Genomic DNA, 17,350 nt, shown 5'->3' with positions numbered 1-17,350 from the left:
AATGGGATTGAATTTTTAATGCATAACAAAGATTTTGTTGTGCCTGTTGTCTTTCCATACGATAGAGGAAGGACCCATATCTTGTTCTAAAACAAAAGCATCAACACAATGTTATGTTTAAACGTCCTGTGACAAGTTCTGCCGTCAAAATGCTACCAAACAAACATAGTGGTCTAAGTATTCACAATATTTGATACTACTGATATTGATGCAACAATGTGTATGCAGCCAGTCTGTGTCATCCTTTCCAAAGGTCTCAGTTTTTTCATGTCCAGAGTACAACCTGTTTTAAAACTATAGCAGGGCCAGCGGCATTTCCTCAGGTCTCTATTTTAAGAGTTCAAAAATAAACAATAAAGTGAATGCCAGGTGGAAACGTAGAAATGCATTTTAAAACCAAAGTGTTTGTGCTCATCTCATCAATGGTGCTATCTTTGCTCTGGGTGGAGGCAGGCCAACATTAGTTGCACAGAAGCATGTGACAGTTCAAAATATTATAAAATGAAGTTCATATGACAAAGGAATAAGTCATGAGAGGATCTAAATCATGTAATGTTTTAAGATCTGTTTAGTTAATCGTCCAGTCTTTGTAAATGCTCCTTAAATATTTTTTGGGCAGGAAATTTGAAGGTTTTTTTCACCTCTAACCAGGTGCGTCCATGGCAAGTGCATCCCACTGGACGCTCAGTCTTACCGCTGCGAGTGTGTGGAGGGTTACCGCGGCGCCCTGTGTAACCAGCAGGGGGAGCTCTTCAACCCCTGCCGCCGCCTGTCCTGCAAACATGGTCGCTGCCAGATCTCAGACACAGGAGATGCCTACTGTCACTGTGAAAGTGGCTACACCGGGGAACTTTGTGACGCAGGTTGGTTTGCTAGTCTACACCACAATTTTATACTTATGTATAACTATATTTTTTAATTGTGATATAAAGTAACGACTCATGTCTGTGGTTGTTTCCAGAGTCTGAGTGTCGAGGGGAGCCCGTGCGAGACTTCTACCAGGTACAGCGAGGCTACGCCATCTGCCAGACAACACGCGTGGTCTCTTGGGTGGAGTGTACCGGAGCTTGTGACACGGGGGCCTGCTGCGCCAGCCAGCGGATGAAGCGCCGGAAATACACCTTTGAGTGCAGCGATGGGACCTCCTTCAGCGAGGAGGTGGAAAAGACCATCAAGTGTGGCTGTGTGGGCTGCATGTAGCACCATTCACTCACGTTTCCCGCCGCTGCCGCAGAGCAGAAGATAGAAAGGAAGGAAGCAAGGAAGGACGGAAGTGAGGAAGAGAGAGGACTGGAGGAAAGCGAGGGAGGGAAAGAAAGAAAGAGAGATTATAAAGAATATATATAAAACCTCTATCTATATATTATGGACAACAATGTTTGTAAAATAGGACATTTCCTCCCCTTCCAAGGGTGTGTGACCTACAGTAACACAGAGAAACCAACATCATGTGCAACAATGTAGAAGTGACAACAACGGCAACAAAACCATTGTATCTGCAACATTGTTCCAAAGGGGTCCAGAGATTTCAAAGGTGTTGCATTCAGAGTGAGGCATCCCTCCAACCCAATTTACCCAGTGTGAATTCCCCATCCATCTGTGAGGCCTCTGACAGCCTAGCCACCATCTACAATCTTTACTTCGTGGAGGCAGTGAGGACAGTTGGGGGTCCGGCCTGGCTAAGAGTGGAAGAGGAGAGGCAGAGAACGAACGAAAAGTCAGAGAAACAGAGGGAGACAAAGAGAGCTGGACCGTTTGACTTGGCAAAGCTATCTTGAGTTGAGCTTGGCTGGGTTACCTGGACGGGGCTGGGTGTGGTTTGGGTTCAGTTAAAAGTTTGTAGTTGGTTCGGTGTAGCAATTTCTCTGCCAGGATACGGTCCATCCATCCACACATGCACATGTACAAGCGAACAAAGAAATGGTAGAGTTAGAGCGGCACATAATCCAGTGTGGATGTCGTGGCTTCGAGGCCAGGTGGTCTGGTGTCACAGTGGTTGTGCTGTGAGGTACCGTAACATAGAAACTCCATACAAATAGAGACTGCACTGACTAGCAGCACTGAAAACAACAGTCATTCACCTCTGTGAAGTATATGATCACACATGCATGGCATACATACATTAACACACAGTCTTACCACTTGTAAAAGTGAGAGGGCTTCGTGTGGTGCAACTGTCTGTTCTGTTCGTACAAGAAAACAAATCTGGTGCTGGCAGTGCCCAGTGGTACTAACCCAGCATGCATTGCCTCAGGGTTAGGATGATCAGCATAATCCCACCCCTTTTTGAGCAGGAGGCCATTTAGCCCGGCCCCTCTTGATGCTTGCAGTATTAAACTTGTGCAAACTGTTGCATGTGTGGAGAAGAGTTTGCCAACAAATATGTAGAGCTTCTTAATATCATTATAAATGTTATTACAAAACAAAAGGTTGCAGAATCATCTTCAGATTTTTTTTTTGTTGTTGTTATGTCTAATTTCTCATATTGATTTTGATTGATATTGTTTTTATTTTTGTTACATTTTGTTATATTTTTTCTCATGATGCAACCTAACTCCTTTAGCTGCCCCCATCCCTCCCCAACAACCCTTTATATAGAAATGCCTAACAGATTCTAATATATATATATTTGTATTTCATTTTTGGTATAGTATTTTTCTATGTTAAAGAGTAAGTCTGTTTCTGGAAGCTTTGGGACCGGTGGAAAGGCATTCAGTTGGTTCCTTAGGTGTTTTTATTTGTTGATCTCACTTGCTCCAACAAGGTAATTAATTACGTTAATTGGCCAAGAATACAGCAGCAGGTTGGCCTTGTTGTATAGGAGGCAGTATTGGTCTAGAAATATGTTTAATATTGTATATGTTGTCTTCCATGTGAATATTACATCTAATTCATGAGAGTCTGTGCTTGTTTTTATTTATTTTATCTAAAGGCATTTTCCTGTAGAAAGTGAAAGGCATAAATGTTGACTTTCAAATATTTTCAAAAATTGCAAAAAGATGAAAAAAGGTAAAATAATGAATAAAAAAATAGCATAAAAATCTGTAAGGTATTTGTAACATCACTTAATGGCGAGTTACGACAGTGTTTTTCTTCTCTCTGGCTCAGACATTCCTCATTTGCTGCAGGAGTTGGGATTACAAAACGTCCCCCTTCAAATTTACCTTGTAATTACCATACCACATGTAAAAGGCTTCTGATTGTTTTCATGTTCTTTTTGTTGATGTGCTGGGTTGTATTTCTATCAGTTTATTTTTGAGAGTTGTTTGCCATAGAAAGAAGGCGTCTTTAGTTCAACAGAGTTAAAAGTAGTCAAGCTCAACTGATCATAAGCTGCTGTCAAGCCAGAAGAAATAGGATGAAGTTGCCTCTGTGGACAATGAACATGTTAAAGGAGTATCATCCTAAATCTGTTGGGATAGGCGACCGTGTGAAGCATAACATGCCTACTACTGACAGATGATAAATGAGAAAGGTCTGGACATTTCGATGTCTGTCAGTTCTGACTGGCTTTCCACACACAAAAAAAGAAGAAATGGTGCCAATTACAGTGACACAACACAACAGTCATACCTGAATGTATAAATGTGTATAGATAAATATGACCTATGCTTACTCATGAAGTGGTAACTTTTAGCTGTTATTTAGTTTCCAATGTAAGATAATAGAAATCACATACTGTTGAATAAGCGACAGTCCATCAGGATGGCTTAAGGCATTGTTCTCCCTGCAGATTGGGATTGTGTTTATCCATTTTGCTGATCTAAATGTTCAAAGTCTCTTTATAGTGTGAAAGGCTGCAGACTCGGGTCTCAGCTCGGTACAATGCCACGTCACAGAGCTCCTATTCATATTGCTACCCATGTTAACTTTGTTTTACATGCTGTTGATGTGATCCCAGTGGTGTACAATAACATTAAAAGAAGATCTCATAAAGGATACTGATGAACAGTCACTGTAATTCTTAGGCTTTGTGCCTCATAAAGGTGCATATTTAGTCGAATGTGGCTCTCTTTTCATGTCTCCTTTCCTTCCTCTGCACTGATCTGTACTAGACTGGTGCATTCAACTTCCTGGTAGACATCTTAGTGGTGCTTGTGCTATATTGAGATGTAATTCAGTTATCTGGTCACGTGACCAGAAACACAGATTTTTCCATCATATGAACTGTATACATAAATATGTTATTGTAAACGACACAATGTCTCTGTTGTATTGAACTGGTGCAAAAACTTAAGAAATATCCCTGGTTGGGTTCTGTCTGTTTGCTTTTTTGTTACAGGATTGATGGTGGGATTGAACTGAAAAACTCCCAAATAATGCTGAATGTATGTAGTGCCACCGACAAAATGTTTACCAAACCTCCACTCTTTTCATTAATTAAACTTAAATGTGTGTGCTTTTAAAGAATGAGTTGTCTGTTTTTTTTTTCTTTTTGACATAAAAGCCCAAAACTTTGAAATTAAACAATTTCATATCACTGGAAGCTGCTAAATGAACCTTGTTTTTTTGGGGGGGGGTTTTGTTTGTTTGTTTTTTCGGAGACAAGCTCTCTGCCAAAAATGAACAACTGGGGATTAACTACTTAACACTCCTGAGTGCTGACTGGTATTTATCAAGAGAGTGGGAATGCTGAGCAGGAGTGGATGGGAATAAAGCTGTTTTCTTTGGAAGTGGATTTCTGGGGAGAATCACAGCTACTCTGCAACAAGCCAAGAAGCTGCACTTCACCCAGCTGACAGAGCACAGACCTATCTGGGTGTGAGTGGTGACACCTGCAGGTATATTTAGAGGAAGAAATACATTCACTGTGATTAATTTTTAAAGTTTTCTCATAATCTGCTACAGCAGAACAGACCAGGTCTCACCTGCCTACCTATGTAATTACCCATTCCCACACAAGAGTGAAGGGAATGATGGTCCTTCAGTGGTTCAAGACAGATAGGTATAAGCAGAAAATAACTTATTAGATTTGGCCTCAGTGCTGGCATGAAAATGCAGACAAATTAGTCTGCATTTTAATGCCAGGAAGGGGTTGTTAGTCACAACCCTTAGAGATCATCATTGATGAGAACTGCAGCACATTGCCCAAGAAAGACTGAGGTTTGACTGAGCCAGCTGGTAATTCACTAGTCAGTGTTCATTATTTTAGCCACTTGGCGCCAGCAGAACAAACTGGAAACTCAATGTTGACAAATTATTTCCTAATAGATTTCACTTATCTTGTTAACTAGTTGCTTATTTCCACAGCCTTTAGACAGAGAAAAAAAATGCATAATTGAAAGCAAGTTTCCTCCCTCTAATTTAGTCTTTGAGAGATATCTGAATGGTCTATTATGTTCACCAGGTAAACATGGACTTTGCCCACCGCTGCTGCAGATACATCCTTTTCAGATCTCTTTTGGGGATAAAAATGGCAAAAGAGGCACTGAAGTGTGGCTATTAAAAACAAAATAATGAGTTAAAAGTCCTTTAAATGTCCTATAGAACTGAGGAGAGTGATTTTCGGTTCACTGATATGCGTGACCCACGGATTAGTATAATACAGTATCTGCAGCTCACTCTAGCTCAGAATATTTCATCATTTTCTCTGCCCATATAAGGCAACGGCAGGCAGCCTGGGTGGTTTTGGCCGCCGCCTTGGTTGAAGCATGTATGCATGCATTGTGGGTGCTCAGATGTAGCATCTTTTCCACACACAAAATGATTACTTTTTATGTAGACGGACATCAAGTGTGCTCACAAACCAAAGCGACGCCATTGCGGTGGGCATTCGGTGCAGAAGGAGACTGAAAATCACAGGACATGTCTGTTCTGATAATACAAATCAGCAGTGTAAAGCTCAAGCATGTGGGAGCCTCCTTTCATGTTTAATAGTGGGTGCACTATCTGACAGTAATATTCTCAGCCATCAGCATGTGAAGAAGAAAAGAAAAAACAGGGAACTGTGTACAAGATAGTCAACCCGGTCCAATCTGAACCCATAATTATAAGAGATGTTCATACACAAATCTGAGCAAACCAAACTCCTTTCAACTTAATTTAAAACCACTGTGTTTTTAACTTTCCTTCAGCAGCCACATTTAACCTTACATCCATTAATACACTGGACAAGAATTCCTTCTGGCTAAATCAGTGTAGATTGAATGGTGCCAATTTGGCAAAATGCTAACAAAACAAGCTGAAACAACTTGGCACAGTTTGTAGCCACAACTAACAACTGTGGAAACACAATACTTCCTATTCACGTCTCCCTCTGTTAACTGAATGGAAATTTGGAGGGTTGGGCAACAGGGGAGCCTCGTAAAATATAAGCTGAGTGAAATACATGTACTCACCACATGTAGAGTGTCACTTTCCTTGGATGAAGACCGGGAGCCACAAAAGGTCAGCAAAGAGTCAGTGCTCCAAGTGGAAAATACCTCAGTTGTATTTCATTTCTACTCCAACAGCTCAGGAGCTACAAATACTGTAACAAATGTGTATGTCTCAGCTAGATACAACCGTTGACACCGGTGATGTCTGTGAATCTAAACATCCTCACTGAAGATATTGTTTATTTATTTTGGTCATATTTTGAGTTTCAGTTGGGCAGACAACATTTGAATCACCAATTTTCCCATGTCATGATGCTTTTGGTGGAAAGTCATTGTTCATTCACCTATGTTTTCTACAGGGCCTGAGGTGAAGGCAACAAACTGTTTACCAATCTGTCCCACAGTGGGAGCTTCCTGCGGTGCTCAGGACTCTTGCCTGTGAGCCGTATGGCAGGTCGTGGCAGGCCCCCGTCATGCGAAATGCCTTCATTGGCTACATCAAGTCATTCCATGAAGCTGGCAGACTGAAAAAAAACCACGCAGGCACAGTCCAGCAGGAAAACTGGTGCCTCAACTGCCCAGAACGGCTGTAAATATCTGCATAGCAGGGAATTAAGAAATGAGGAGCTTAATGGATCATTGTGTGTGTTGGTGAGAGAGTTAGAAGCATTTGGGCTTCTCTTTCTATGTGTAAGTGTAAGATGACCTTATCTCCAGCTCTTGAGGGAGGCCACAGACACAGTGGGCCAGTTTTCTAACCCTAACCCTAACTGGGTTGGAGCTGACATGTAGTTCATCTTTGGTTAAATAACACTAACAACAGCTAAAAAAAAAAAGTCAAGAAACAAACATTATATAAAATTCAAACATCTTTATATCAAGTCCAGCAAAAATACAAAGTTCTCAACATAAAGATGTATCATTCTTGGGATTACCACAAATAAAGCAGTTATTTCTTTCTAATATACAAAATGAAAATCTTTAAATAGCAACTGTAAAGAATAAACATGTTCAAGTCTGATATTTGGTGGGCTGTTTTAGATTTACTAAATTAATTAACCTGCATGACATTCTTAAATAACAATAAAAACATGACGGACATGTTTTTGCATTTACAGATGATTTACCCTCTAAAGAGAATTGACCATTATAATAAAAAAAAAAAATAATAACACTGTGCTAAAACTGGTATTTTTCATACATACACTAATGCAAGTTACTACTGTGAAAGTAAAGAAACTTCACATTATGAGAACATCTGCCTGACAGTCAATGACAATAAAAGAAAATAAAACACAATAACATAACAATAAAACTGCAACATACTTGGATACACAACTCAGAAGTGTGTCTAGACTACCTCAAAGATTTTCATATCCAACTTGTGAATAATCAAGGGAAGGACTTTATCACCCTGTAATGTGCCATTAATGCTAAAGAGGCCATATACTCCATGTGTATAAACCATCCAAATATACATATATTTCAGGCCTTTGTTGCTTGGAGATATTGTTGCCAACGTGACAGAAAAGCCAGTTTCCCAAAGTTGTCTCAGCTGGTTTCTCAGTACAGCTTTTTGATGCGCACTAAATGTGCATGCATAGTCTTGTGGTGCGGTGTTAGTATTTTCAAAGATCAGGGGCATGAAAACAGTTCTGCTTCTGAAACTGTCTTCACACTGACAAAAGGTAACATGCAGAAGCAGGTAAGCTTCTTAAAGTAAAGTCACTATTATGAGCAGAAAACAATGGGAGCAGTGGTGAGAGGTGACTGCAGAGGTGATGAAAACGGACCCAAAACACCATAAGAAGATAAAAAAAACAAAAAAAAACACACATTTTTGTTTTGGAACACATAGAGCACACATGTCTGTTTTAACAATTCAGCCTCGTATTTGCTTTGACACCTAATACATTTGTAAGAACATTTTTATGTATTGCTCTGGGGAAATGGGAAATATAAAATAAACCTGTCAGTCAACGCAAGAATTTACAGATGAAGCACGAGGCACACACTAGGAAATTTGCACACGCTTTGTGAAGCAAATATGGACTGCCTCTCGAGGGACTGAAAGCTGTTACAACTAGAGGGCAGGAGGTTTCACATTTAGCAACACATTCTATTACTTTACACTTCATAAATAAGGCACCTGGTCACAACAGTCACAAATTCACAATGTTGTGATTAGAAGACAGGCTGGAGATACAAACTGCCTACCGACTGTACGTTTTTTTTTTTTGTTTGTTTTTTTCAAAAGCTGATCTCCCTTCTCACAGCTCTCTAAACAGTAAATGCAGTGCATGCTATCACCTAAAACAATAATTATATACAAAATGGCAAAAAAGAAACAAAAGAGGATGGTGAATGAATTTAATATCACCTTGATAACTGCATCATAGTTTAATTAATGTTGACTCAACGTTTAAAATGAGGTTTGATAGACTATTGTTATCTCCAGCCATGTCATAGAGTGCTGGAACATAAAGCCAAAACTGCCACTACATCTGCTAGATGTCATGTAGGAACTTGTCAAGAGTCCCTGAACACAGAGCCAAGGCTCAGCAAATAATCCATCACATCTGCAATTTCACACTGAAGCTTTACAAAAGCAAAAATGAAATTTCAAAATCTGTTCCTTCTTCACATGTTTGCCTACTGAAAAAGGTATCCTCTGAAGAGTTTGCTGAGAATACAAAATAGATACTTCTGGTCCTTCTCAATATATTCACAAAAAAACAATATCCGCAAAATAAAGACGATCTCTCTCTCTCCCTCTCTCTGCAGGTCCGTATTATTTTGATGTCCTGGTGCGCTTAGCTGGGGTCTCTAAAAGCTCCTGAGCTCTCTTTGTTGCTGATTTTTTTGCACCACGAGGCAACAAGGCTGCCTGACGCGATTTTAAAGCGCTACTACGTGTCAGCGTGGGCTCCTCAGATTTCCTAGCCGATTTCAGAGACGCTTTCGGCGTTGTCGTGGACTTAAGGGCCCTCTTTGAAGCAAGAGTGGGGCTCCCAGTCAGGGGGGCCGCTGCCTCCATTTTTCTCTGGGATCTTGTTAGGACCTGGTCAGGCGGCGTGTTGTGTTGAGGGGTTTCAACAGCACTCTCCGAAACTTTGTTATCAGCAGGCGCACTTTGTGTTGATTCCTTTGTCTGGGTTTTCACAGCATGCATTTTATTGACTGTAGGTTTCTCCACCTCTACTTTCTCTACTTCAGTTGGCTTTCTATTTTCAATCTTGCTTTTAGACGTGTCACCAGGGTTATGTTCAGATACTTTCGGAGACCCTAGTCGCTGAGAGCATCTCTTTGGCAACTCACTTTTAGTTGTGTCTCTTGAAGCTCTGCTACTGCTCTGGGCTTTGACTGCTCTTTCCTGAACAGGATGCTTTACGGTTTTTTTGTCAATCAATGTTTTCCTTCTTTCCATTTTTGCCACAGACTCTTTCACTTGTTTACTGACAGATAGGGGTGACTTCTGTGCCTTCAGAGATGGTTTCAGATTTGACTTTGATGCAGATTTTGTGGTGGCCATTCTTTTCATTTTGTTGGTTTTCAAAGTTTTTGAGGCCTTTTTCAGTCTAACGTTGGTTTGCTGAACCTGCATCTTTCCTCGGATATTAGAGTATTTCCTCAAGATCCTTGCACTAGCTGGATTCTTTGATTTGCTGGAGGATTTCTGGGACTCACTCATCTGCAGAGGAGCTTCAGTAGAGGAGTGTGACGTTGTCAATGTCTGAGCAGTACTGAGGAGAAATTCTCTCCTGTCTTTCCCTTTGACTGCATTTGCCTCTTGCTCAAGGGCTTTAGCAATCAATTTCTGACTCTTGGGGTTGCTCTTTACAGGTGAAGCGATGGCAAACTTTTTCAAATGTTTCTTTAAGCGCTCTGCCTGTAGGCTTGGAAATACCCCCTGAGAGGTCCCCGACCCACTAGACGAGCTGTGGAAGCACAGCTGAGTTTCTGACGGAAGACGCGTATTCACCTTCTTGACAATGACAAGAGACTTTGTTTCGGTTGATTCAAGGAACCAGCGACAAATGCTGGTGAGATTATAACCTTTCATGAAGAGCATTTGGACTGGTGAGTATTTCTGGTGCTCTGAAAACTTTGGCTTTCGGGCCCTGCGTTTACTTTTCCATATAGCTGCCTGCCTGTCTGCTTTGTTTTTGTATTTTGTTGCCGGCTGACCCTCTTTGTCCATCTGCACCCAACCTTTTTGCATTCTATCATACTTAATGTTTAAATTTGTAATTAGATGCTGGTTTTCCTCTCCAGTCAGAGCCGCAAAGAATTTGTTTGGAGATGGTTTTGGAGGCTCAGGCCTTGGTGTAATGACAGAGACGGCTGAGCTGTGAGGCGACATCGGAGGGGACTTCACCTGAGCTTTAGTTATTCTTTCGGACATTATTCTGATAGGGGAAGCTGCATCACTTTGTCTCCCAGAGACAGCAAGAGCACTGGTAGAGGGTGAAGCCAATCTTTGAGATCTCAATGCTAATTTCTTGTTTTCCACAGTGGGCGACTGGGTAACAGACTGGTGGAACATTTCGGCCTTACTGCTCTCACTTCTTAACGGCATTCTTGTGGGTTTATCCAAAACGGAAGGAGTACAATCATTTCCACTTGCAACCTGGCTTACTAAAGATGCTACATTTGGCTTCTGTGGCAAAGCAATATCAGATGCTTCAGCGTCTTTCCGGTGAACCCGTTTACTTCTTAATGGCATTTCCGTCTTTACAGGACTTTGATTTTCTACCTCAACGCTAAGTTGCTCTTCCTCATTCTTGCTGTTGTCTAGGACCTCTTCAGACATTTGTGTCTGTTTGGCTGCCAATTGACTTTCTGCTTCGTTTTTCTGTAATTCGTCAGAGGTTGTCTCTACCGGCTGAGATTCATCTGCGCTGAATTCCATACTTGTCTCTGAAACTGTGATCTCTTGGGCCTGTTCAGAGGGTGCAGGGGGAGGAGAAGTTGCAGGAAGTGGAGGCGGAAGGGGGAGGGAGGGAAGAGGCTCTGTAGATTGAAGAACATGAGTAGCAGATGGTTTTGGAGATGGAGTGGAAGCGGCAGCATTTGAAGGGTGTGGTGATACTGGAGTTCCAGACGGTTTCTGGCTGGTTGATCTAAGTTGCCGTTTGGAATCAGTGCTCTGAGGACTATCAACAGCCTGATCAGAGAGGGCTGGGGAACTACCTTGATCTCTCTGAACTCTCTTTTGTTTCTGGATTTGTTTGGTCCTTGAAGGAGCTTTTGATGTTGGGCTTGGTGCTATGTCAGGAGATGGTTCTGTAACCTGCTCAATCACAGCAGAAGTCTCACTCAAATTTACGGGGTTGTGTGTTTCAGGTAGATGTTTCTCCAAATCTTTGTTTTCAACAGCTGAATCAATAGGTGAATTATCAGGGGTTTTACTGGGCACATTCTGACTGGATTTTACTGGGGTTTTTGTCGGCGATGGGGCGCTATTACTTGCTCTACGACGCAGACTTCTGTCAGAAGCCGATACAGGTCTACCATTAACATAACCCACTATGGCTGTTGTTTGTTGTAAATGCTTTGGCGGTGTGAATGCAGTGCCTCTTTTTCTACGCCAAGGTGGTAATTCCTTCAAGAGCGCACCAAGTGTCTTTGTGGACACATCACACTCATCACCTTCAGTCGCAATAGGAATAACAGGTGCATCAGATGTTTCATGTTCTAGATCTTTCACCACTGGCTGCTCTGCTGAATTTATGACCTTGGACTCTTCTATTACTTCAGAGTTGTCAGGGTGTAGCTGTGTCTCTGGCTGCAGTTCCTGAGGTTGCTCATCTTCCATATCCTCCCTTTTATTTTCCTCTATTTCTTCCTCGACTTGATCCACAGGTGATGGGACATCATTCTCCTGGAGAGGAGGCTCACTGTTGTTTTGTTTATCTGATGAAACCTTGGTCTCAGCTTCTTCTATTGAAGAATTTTCTGATGTTTCTGCCACTGTTTGCTTTTTACTTTCAGGTATTTGCTCTTGAGACTCAGACTCATTATCTTTTTCTGCCTCATATGAAGCCTGAGCTATGCCTTCACCTTCTTTTGTTGTCGGCAAATCTGCAATTGTATCCTGTTTTAGATCGGTGTTAATATCTGTTTCTTTGTTCTCTGCTGAGGACCTTATTGGCGACGGTGGAGGAGTCTGCCCCTTGCTCTGACACTGACCTGTCTGACTAGTTTCAACTATAACATCTACTTCACTGTCTGCTACCTCTACCACATCTCCTGTTCCTGGTATGACACTCTCATCTGACTCCTCTGTGGACATTTGCTGATTCATGGTCTCCCTACATGTTCCAACAAAAGGCATATCCAAACGGGGTACACCCTCAGGCTTTGAAAGAATTTGTTTTGGGGTAACCAATGTGATCAGTTCTGGCATTGGATTTGGACAGTTGCCCCTTCCAGCCAATGTACGGACAGTTTTTAACTCCCAGATTTCATCTGAATACATATGTCCTCTTGTGCTTTTTCTGGCATTGCGTCGTGGGGGTATGCGCCGCCGCTCCTTAAAACACTCTGTAATTGGTTTATCGATAAAAACAATGTCATAGTGGCCGTGATCAGGGTCAACCAGACCTCTGCAACCAGAGTCTCTCGTTCGGAGATCAGGCGATGCCTTGATGGTCTTCCTTGCAGTCCGAGGAGAATCTGGAGGAATGGTCATGTGGACTGACAACAGCTTTGTTGGTGTATCTTTGGCATGCCCAAGAGTCTCTCGTTGCCTAGCTTGGTGTGTGTGACTAGCTTGATTTTGTCTTTTCACAGAGGAGCTGAGTCTAGCACTTTGAGTCTCTGTTCTGTTGGATGAATTTGAGTTACCCTGTCTGTCCTCTGAAGTGTCACAGTGAGATGAAAGAGAGGCATTGAGCACACATGACAACTTCTTGCCATCGGCAACGTTACTGGTCATGATTTTCATCTTAAGAGGTGCATGGTCACCATGACGAGTGTTCTCTGAATCCACTGATTTAGTGTTGGGACTGACCACAGCATGGTTACTCCCTGACCCAGGGCTGCGAAGATCCAAAGCGGGGTCAGCAGGAACTGATGTTATTAGCGACACAGCGTCCTCTGGGAATTTTTTCATTGCACAACTGCCTGGCATAGAGTGAGACATATCCTGGACTTCTGCCTTGGGAGTGGATTCTCTGAGAAACCTCAACTCCGGGCCTGACTTCTGAGGGGTGACAGCAGTAGATTTTGCAGTGGAACAAGCACTTCCTTGCACCCCAAAGGTAGAGTTAGAGGCTTGCTGTGTATTGCTAGATGCAAGTGCTTTGACCTCCGTCTGTAGAAAACCTATGGCATCTACTATCTGCCTCTGGTGGTGTGGGCAGAGTTTGGCCATAAATTGTTCCAGCGTGGAGGTGGACTGCAGGTCTTTTGCCTTTGCAACACGCAAGTCTGGAGACTCACTAAAAGGGAAAAAAGAATAAAATATATGTAATTACATATCAAGAAGCAGCAACACTGGTTCATACTATCAACTGGTAACATTTGCACTTATGGAGAAAAATCCATCAGCACAAGTCCCTGTCAAAATTGTTTAATGTCTGTGAGAAAAAAAAAATCACACATGTATGACAATGTTTATCATTCCATATTTATTAGAAGAATAAGTGATTTTAAAAGTGAACCTTTCATCCAGTGAACTTTACCAATTACATTGTTACAACTATTACATTTTTCCTCTTGCACAGTGGTGCCTTTTGTTACAGTATACACCAAGAAAAAGTTTTACATGCACAAGACATTAGTAATTGTGGCCCACCTTGATTAAAACAAGTCAAACACGTTTATCACTTGAAAGAGCAAATACATTGGGGCAAATATAGAGTACAATATTTTTGTTAAGGTTTTGTGTATTTAATGACTAGTCTAAAGTGTGACAGTTAGATACAAGTGCTCAACAACTTAAGAAAAATTAAGCCAGTAAAAGAAAAATCAAGTACAATTGAGCAAAATTAGTTATTAAAATACCTGTTAGGTTTTCTTTGTGCCAATGCAAATCTAAATGAATCAGTTAAGCGAGGGCATGTTTTTTTTAATATTTGGCTGAAATTGTGTCAGTGAGGTAGATCTATTACAAAATTCTCCAATATTTTCGGAGCATTTATACCGTCACATTAAGCCAAAAAATATATGTTATAACTCTGAGAGGCTTAATTTCTTTGTAAAGCAAGTACTTCCCAAGCTACACGGTGGTCTTATAACAAGAACAGACAAATGAAACCAGATCTGCATTCCTGAGGTGACACGTCACAAGGCTATATTGAGTGATGAAAGAGAAACTGCTTTGCAGAGCAATAGGTGCTGACAACTGAAAAATAAAGATACAGTCAGTAAAAATCTGATGCTCTATTGACTAATATTAATTTGAAACCAGTTTTATGTTTATATGCAACAATTTAAGGATATTACATTGAGTAGTATTTTCTAAAATCAAATGTGTTCTTTTAAAATATGTCCTATATGGGAACTGTAAAGAAACATGTTAATTCATTACCGTAGTGGTCAACATCTTACCTGGCCTGAGGTTATATTGACATTCATCGTGCAACAAAGTATAAAAATAATATAATAGTCAAAAGGTGTAATGGTGTCTTTTGGCTGTGAATTCTACAACATGCCAAAATATCTCAAATGTGACTATTAGAGATTGAAAAATAAATTTTAGAGATTAGAAAAATAACATTTGCTGCAACCGGAACCTGACCAACTTTCTTTCTTTCTTTTTTTTTTGCTAAGCTCATTAATTTCGCACCCCTGCTTGCAAAGTCTAAGGAGTAAACTGGAATACCTGAATAACAAGTGGTAAGGGTTTCATCCCTGAGGGTTTTTGCTCGGTTTCATTTAGCATTGCAGTAAGAAACTGACACAATGTCTTTGTCTTCCAGAGGAACAAAATAACCAAACAAACAAGCAGAACCAAACTACATTCCAACTCAATTTCACAATATTTTACAACCACAGATATGGATGTATCATCTCATCCACAATGTTCATAAACTGTACATTAGGAACATAAATAATCTGGCAATTATCAACCATAGTATGAAGGTATTTTATCTTACATCCTCATTGAACCAATAACCAGATGACATGGTTTGGTGAAATTTCAGGATCACAATTAATCTACTCAATACGTTGTTCACTGGACAGTAAACACACCAACACTCTTACTTTAAAATAAAAGATCCTCAAAGATTAGCTTCACCATATACAACTTACTGACACCAACACATAAGATTTAGTCCGATCATGCAAAATACACCCAGTGTCATTCCTTAAAACACTGTAAATGCTAAATCAATTTTAAAAAAAACAAAAAAAAACCTGTACATAGATTTCGTAGATTGAGATACTCCTCAATAATTTGGAGAACCAAACCATTTGCAGTTATCTAAGACTTAAGATATCTTCTGTCAGAATACAGTGGGACAATCTTAAGTTATCCCTTCATCTATTAAGACAGTTAATAGATGTACCATATACTTATGTACTACACACACATATATACACTTATAAGTTACCTTTTTTTTTTTAATAAAAGCCATTTTACATTCAAGGTTACTTAAATCTTGCTTAAACCATTGGTTAATAAGTATGAATCAACCAAATACTGCATTAAAAAAACAACTCCATTAGTGTGAGTAGGTATGTAAGAGTTTAACTCTTTGCCCACTTTCAGATAAAAAAAAATTCTCTGAAGCAAGATGACATGAAAAAAAAGAACAAAGAATTAAGTAAATAGTTACATTAATTAGATCAGGGTGCAATTAACTACAAGGGTACATTGAAATATTTACAAATTTTAGAACTTCAACAAATTTTCTTCTGTGTCCAATAGACTTTATAACAGCTCTTTTTGTAAGCTATTTTCTTGTAAATAAAATATATGTTGTGTGCATGACCAGTTGCTACATAAAACAGCTATGAGAACGGTAGAGTGTGATATGGTTTTTTCAGATGAGGTAGTCAACCATTTCATTTGCTACAATAGATAACGAGAAGCATTAAACTGTGCGTTGCCTGTCACTAAATCCAAAGCATGTGCATGTCTGCAATACATTAAATAAAATGTATTAAAAACTCAGAGAGAGAATAAACTGTGGTTTTTGAGTGATGCTGGATGATTGTCCATGCAAGAATAATTTAATTAACAAAAGTGAATGTGAGACTATAGACTTTAGCTGACTGTATACACATGCTTAAAGCAACTGTTAATATTATAATTAGGGTGGTTCATCAGCTATACAATATTAAGAGTTTAAACTTGGAGGCAGAGGAAATTCAAACTATCCAGCAACCCTGAAACATAGGAAAACTAAAGGCTTGCTAAGGGCGCCTGTGACCACCAGAGGGAACCCAAGAGTGCTGGATCCCAGAGAGTGTGAAGAAGAACTGGGTGGCCCTCTAAGCTTTAACAAGAACCCTGCTATAGTGTTAAACACTTCAACGTGAGGATGAAGTGAAACCATCCTGATCACGAAAAAAGAAAACAAAAAAAAAAACGATTAGATAAATCTCTTGTCTGCCTGTCTTGCTTGCAAGCCACTTCCATGGCTATGTTGTGTGACTCTAAGCCTGACAAATATGAGAATGAAATACAACTACTACTAAGTGTGGTTAATAAATTTATAATAAATAGTTGTCTTTAACTATTGATTTAATATTGAATTTAAAATATTTATTTAGTGGGCAGTCTTGGTGCACATTTCTCAGTAAATAATCATTATATTATAGTATTCTGTTCAAACTGTTCAAATTTAAAAATGGTTGACAAGGCTCTCGGGTCAGGTAGGGGGGGCACCTTAGCACAATTTTGCTTAGGGCCCCAGCGAGGTCAGGACCGACTCTGACAAACCATGTAACCATCGATTATCTAAGAAAACATGTGTGCATTTAGTGCAAGAAGCACCAAATCACCAATCTTAGAATAGAAGCCCAGCTATTTTTAAGATAAACATTTAATTAAGTTATACTACTGAAACAGTGCCATT

General features: G+C 40.2%; 2 protein-coding genes across 7 annotated transcripts in view; one reads left to right on the top strand and one right to left on the bottom strand.

Annotated features, from left to right (window-relative positions):
- slit1a (slit homolog 1a (Drosophila)) overlaps window positions 1–4,413 on the top strand; it is an 86,621-nt gene extending 82,208 nt beyond the window's left edge. For all 6 annotated transcript variants that reach the window (XM_085800100.1, XM_085800101.1, XM_085800099.1 and 3 more), the window contains 2 exons: window positions 652–863; window positions 962–4,413. In XM_085800100.1, coding sequence (XP_085656226.1) covers window positions 652–863; window positions 962–1,200 — 451 coding nt within the window. In that variant the 3' untranslated portion in view covers window positions 1,201–4,413. The remainder of the gene's footprint in view (window positions 1–651; window positions 864–961) is intronic.
- Window positions 4,414–7,168: 2,755 nt separating this feature from the next.
- Window positions 7,169–17,350, bottom strand: part of LOC146973499 (ligand-dependent corepressor) — a 28,727-nt gene continuing 18,545 nt past the window's right edge. Inside the window, exon 7 of the mRNA XM_085800091.1 lies at window positions 7,169–13,762. Within this exon, the coding sequence (XP_085656217.1) occupies window positions 9,109–13,762 (4,654 nt within the window). The 3' untranslated portion in view covers window positions 7,169–9,108. The remainder of the gene's footprint in view (window positions 13,763–17,350) is intronic.

Source organism: Trachurus japonicus, chromosome 15, assembly GCF_045865225.1.
Source record: "Trachurus japonicus isolate A0001 chromosome 15, Traja_1.0".
NCBI classification, from domain to species: domain Eukaryota; kingdom Metazoa; phylum Chordata; class Actinopteri; order Carangiformes; family Carangidae; genus Trachurus; species Trachurus japonicus.
Note: the sequence above shows the minus strand (reverse complement) of the source record. Positions and strands in the feature narration are given on the sequence as shown.